This window comes from Chroicocephalus ridibundus, chromosome 1 (assembly GCF_963924245.1).
Source record: "Chroicocephalus ridibundus chromosome 1, bChrRid1.1, whole genome shotgun sequence".
Lineage (NCBI taxonomy): Eukaryota > Metazoa > Chordata > Aves > Charadriiformes > Laridae > Chroicocephalus > Chroicocephalus ridibundus.
The window spans coordinates 95618216-95623381 of record NC_086284.1 but is presented as its reverse complement, the minus strand read 5'-3'; the positions used below and the strand labels follow the sequence as shown (position 1 = coordinate 95623381).

Here is a 5166-nt window from a genome sequence, read left to right as displayed (position 1 = left end):
CAGCACCATATTGTCTCTTGTGCAATGTTTAAACAGCGTTGTCTAAATTAGCCATACCGGGAGAAGTTACCGGGCATTCAAAAGGAGCGCTGGGGAAACCGCGTTTTGCTGCCTGCCTCTGAGGTTTCACCAGGGCTCCCGAGCAGAGGCTGTAATGCGGTTTTCAGCCGGCTGAGCACAAGGCAAGGAGGGAGCCAGGCAGCAGAACAGGTTCTCCCTCCCATCCTCACCTTCAGAACAAAACTTTACCAGTCCAGCATAAGGCGCCGGCATCTTTTGCACTGCATTAGTTAGACCATGGCCAGAGCAGCGAACTGACATGTCGGGAAACCAGGGTAATCCCTCTCCTTCTTCTTGACTCGTTTTCCTGGCACCTTCCCAAGAGGGGAGGGGAAAAGGAGTTAAAAACATTACGGAAACAATAAGCCTTGCCAAGCTAAAACTCATCTGGCCTTACAAAGTTCTTCTTTACCCTAGAAGGGAAAGCCCTCTAAAAATACGTATTTTTAAACATACATGTAAGGCTGATTGTTTTAACTATACAAACATCTGCCAACCAGTACCATGCCTGGATTGCTCATGCTTTACTACAGTGTTCTAACACTTGTGCTGAAAAACAAATTGCTAGGGAGTATCTGAATTTAAACAAAAATATCCTTAAAGCTGAAAGAAAAAGTATTCTGCTTTTAAAAGAAAAAAAAAAAAACAAACCAGCAAACAATCCCTAAATTTGGTGGCAATCATACAAAGTGAGATTTCAGTATAAGGAGATGTCTACAAACTTGGCATTTCAGTGCCTGAGAAGAAAACTTCATACATTATGGAAGGACATACATATTTATTAAATGGCTATCCTCTGTGATATGCACACATTGTATTGTAATCAGTAAGTACACTTTTAATATTATAACACCATATAAACACCCAATTCCGAGGCACATTACTGCAGGAAATGAAAAAAAAAAAAAAAAGGCAGAGAAAGAAATCAATACAATTTACATAACATAAAACCAATTAATTCTTAGTATCCAAGGAGGATTACAGAGGAAAGAAAGTAGTGCAAGAGATGGTGAAGGCAAGTATCCCAGACCTATTCGCAGGGAGAGAACAGAGCTCCCCACAGCACATTAAGATACTTCCCGAAAAAAAGCAAGTCATTCCTAGGCTTTGCTCCAACCGCCATGAATCGCTGCCTGCAACGCAACCATGACTGGATCTTCTCGGATTTTGTTAAAGGGCCACTGACCTTCATGCCAACATTCACACACAGCAACTGGACTGTCCGGTTGGGAATGGCTTACCCAACTCAGGCCGTGTAAGGTGCAGTTAATACGGTCGCTCATCCATTTTAGATATGCTGAGTTATCATCGCTACGTAACTGCTCCCTTTGGGGAAAAAAAAAAAAATAAAATCAAAAAAACCAAAACCCACAAAACCCTTCTCTTGCACATGAAGATTTCCATGTCTAGCTTGGGAAATAACTTAGAAGAAAAACAGAAGAATCCCAGATGTTAAAAATACCATTTAATTAATGTAAATCATACCAAAAAGTTTTAAGTCACTTTTAGTTAATACATTTGCATTTATTTTAGAATATACTCTACATCTGAGTAAAAAAAGTTTTAAATAAAACTCCAGTACATGTACAACCGTGGGACCCGCCATCCATCCCGCCACAGAGGGATGCTGGGCTCCCTCCCGGGTAACAGAAGCAATTTTATGCCAGTTTGTCGTGTTCATTGGCTTGTGTCGAGCCTCCTATCCGCCAGCTATGCCACCACCTCGCACACGTACAGGTGTACAATAAAAAAAAAAAGGAGGAGGGGGAAAAAAAATAATTAATAAACTAGTATTGATTAATTTACATCTCTCTCTCTCTCTCTCGCTTGTGCGTTGGTAGAAAACCGGTTGCAGTCCTGGGAAGCCCCAGCCCCGGGGCTCAGCCCCTTCACCGCGGTGGCCACAGCGCTGCCGGGCGGGGACGGGGACGCGCCGCTCCCGCTAGCGCCGACACCGGCGGGGCCGGCGGCCCCCTTGCCCCCGCTCCCCGTCCCCCCCCCGCCCCTGGCGCTCACTGCCCCCAGTTGCTGAAGCCGATCTCCTGCTTGTATCTGTTGGTGAGGACGTTGGCCTTGCGGGTGAGCTTGGAGAGGACCGAGTGGAGTCCGCTGAGGTGGTAGTGGAACTGCTTCTCCAGGTCCTCCTCCCCCTCGACCTCCTCCAGCTTGTCCTTCTTGCGGGCCGCCTCCTCGCCCGCCGGCGGCTGCACCACCCCCCACTCGATGTCGTTGCGGATGGACTTCAGCAGCACGTAGTGGCTGTACATGTCCCGCCGGGAGAAGAAGGCGCCGGGGTCGCCGGGCGGCAGGGCGGACTCCCGGGGCGGGCAGACGCCGCCGGCGGCGTCCAGCTCCTCCAGCAGCAGCGGCACGTCCCGCAGCAGGCTGGGCACCATCACCGTCTGGTCCATGTTGTTGACGGCGCCGATGAAGCGGTTCATGGCGTTGAAGAGGGAGTACTTCTGGCTGTACGAGTCGCAGATCTGCATCATGCCGGCGGGAGGGCGACCTCAAGACGGGCGGCTCGGACCGCGGGGCTCCTCCGGCGGCGGCAGCGGCGACCTCCTCCTCCGCGCCTGGGCTGGGCTGGGCGGCTGCTGGCGAGCAGAGTCCTGCGGGGAGGCGGTGGGCACCGGGTTAGGGGCTGCTCGCTCTCCCTCCCTCCCTCCCTCCTTCCCGCTTTCCCGTCCCGTCCCCTCCCGCCGCCGCCTTTATCCCCGGCCCCATCTCCTTTTTTAGGCTTCCCCTCCCTATCCCTTCCCCCACGCCCCCCCGCCGGTGCCGCCGCCGGGGTTCGCTGCTGCCGCTCCCCTCCGTGCAAAGACAGGCAAAACGCAGAAACGCGCAACTCCCCCCGCTCTTCCCCGGAGCTGAGGCCGGGAAATTAAAATTCCATCGCCCCCCACGCCGCCGTGACCCGGCCGAGGCACCGATCCGCCGCGGGGGAAGGGCACCCACCGTGCTCCGGAGCCGCTCCCCCGCCGCGCCGTCAGCCCGCCGCCGCCCGTGGCTGCGCTCCCATCCCCGCCGCCGTATTTATAAGCGCCCTATCTTCAAACGAGGTGTTCCCCGGTGCCGCCACCCCCCCTCACACACACACCCCACCCCCCCGCGCCGACACAGCAGATAAAGGCGGCGGGAGGGGGCCACGACGGCTCCGCCTCTCGCCCCGCACCGGGGGAAGGGCATCGCCACGGGGAAGGAAGGAAGGAGGGAGGGAGAAGGAGGGAGGGAGGGAGGGAGGGAGGGAGGGACGGGACCGGCTGAGCATCCCGCTCCCTGAGTGGGACCCGGCGGCGCGGCTGGCAACTGCGGGGCCCTGTCCCCGGGGGAGCCGGACTCCCCCCCGCCCTAAGAGAAGGGACCGGCGGATGCAGGCGCCCCTCCCCGCCCAGTCCTCCCGGGCGGGGTGCGGCAGCGAGGGACACGGAGCCGTGACCGAGCGCTCCTTCCCCACCGCCCGCTCTCCCCCGGCCTCAGCCCCGAGGCGGCCGCCGCCCGCCGGGCGGGGAGGGGGGAGGGAGCAGGATGGGCGGGGCGGGGAAGAGTGATTGACAGGGCAGGCGGCGGGGGCCACGCGGGCGCCGCGTGCGGCCCGCGTTGGCTCCGGCCGCCCATTGGCTGCCCGGCCCCGCGGCTCCGCGTGCCCACCCGCGCCGCCCGCCCGCCCGGCTCCGCGTGCCGTGCGCGCGGGGTCGCAGAGGAGGAGGGCGGCGCGGAGGCGGCGCCGCCGTCCGTGGCCGGCTGCCCCGCCGCCCTCCCGCGCCTCGCCTCGCCGTGCCAGCCCCGGGGGACCGGGCGGCCTTTGTCTACCGGCCGGGGCCGCGGAAGGGCGGTGGGGCGGCCAGCATCACCCCACGGCCTCACCTCCGGGCCCAGCCAATCAGCGAGCCTCGAGCAGCAGCCAATCGGAAACAAGAATCCCCCCCTCATTGCCCCCTTCCCCCCGCGTGCGCCGGCTCGCGCGGCCCTGGTAACAGGCGGTGTTGGCTGGAAGAGCCGCCGTGGGTCACGTGGGGCAGAACGGCCTGGGGAGGGGGGGAAGTGTTGAGCGCGTTGCCGTGGCAACGGATCAACCAATAGGCAGCGGCGGGGGCCCCGCCGCCGCTGGGGCCTGCGCGGCGCCGGGGGGAGCCCGCGGCCGCCGGCTGTCAGGGCCCCAGGAGGCGCCGGGGACACCGGCGGCAGCCGATGGAGCGGAGCGGGTGTCCCGGAGCTCGGCTTTATCCCAGCCCGCTCGCCCAGCTCTTGCGCTTCCCCAGCGCCTGCCTGCAGCGGCGGCCCGGCCTGCCCTCCCCGCTCCCCACCGCCGCTCTGGCTCCCGGGTGCTTCAGGCCGCAGGCCGACGGGAGGAGGGTCGACTCCCGGGGCACCGGTCGGCAAACCGAGGGTGTGAGAGGTGGGGTGGCAGGCGGGTGCCCTTCGCCAGCAGCAGAGGGGCGGCACGTCCCTGTGGTTAAGCTGTAGCAAGCGACACGGGCTGGTGTGAAATTACGATCTGTTCGCAGATAATTCACTACTGAGGAGAAAAAAAAAAAAGAAAATAATCTCACCAGTCCAGAAAATTGGCCACAACATTAATTTGCATCTTTATATAGACGCAGTGTGTCATTAATACACCATTAGCATTTTTGCTGCCTTTAATTGAAATGCAGCATGTGCTGAACGTTCAATAAATTGGAAAAAGAGATAAATCTATAGGAACAAGAGGAATACATTTGCTGTCCAACTTTCCTGTGCGAATTAAACAAAAAAAAAAAAGTCTGAACAAATTAAAACTGCAGATTTTACCTGTGGTTAGACCGTGCTGGCTGGGGAGGAGAGAAAGTTGGCAGAAATAACCCAGCTTGAAGCTGCAAAGAGGGGAAGTACATGGTTGTAGCAAGAGCACCAGATGAGGAAGCACCCTCTCTTCTGTGCCGTGGTACTATACAAATTACATCCTGAGTATAAAATTATCTTCACCCCCGCCTGCCCTCTTCGTTTCCCAAAACGTACAGCCGCATGGTCTGCTTCCACCTTTGACAGTAAATGTTACCTCATTTTAGCGTAGCGCTAATACAGTGCTGTGGCCTGTGCAGGCGTGTGCCTAACCCATTAGGCTGA

At 58.1% G+C, this 5166-nt stretch overlaps 1 protein-coding gene across 1 annotated transcript; it reads right to left on the bottom strand.

Moving 5' to 3' along the window:
* Positions 1 to 1503: 1503 nt before the first annotated feature.
* MID1IP1 (MID1 interacting protein 1) lies at positions 1504 to 3175 on the bottom strand. Its single transcript, XM_063343861.1, has 2 exons — positions 3019 to 3175; positions 1504 to 2672 (listed from the first exon to the last, which is right to left on the bottom strand). Exon 2 carries the CDS (start codon positions 2550 to 2552, stop codon positions 2073 to 2075), a length of 480 nt encoding a protein of 159 aa, XP_063199931.1. The 5' UTR covers positions 2553 to 2672; positions 3019 to 3175; the 3' UTR covers positions 1504 to 2072.
* Between the last annotated feature and the right edge of the window lie 1991 nt (positions 3176 to 5166).

Bases quoted from the DNA above. Each gene is read 5' to 3' on its own strand.
- MID1IP1 (XM_063343861.1), bottom strand. From the start codon at position 2,552: ATGATGCAGATCTGCGACTCGTACAGCCAGAAGTACTCCCTCTTCAAC.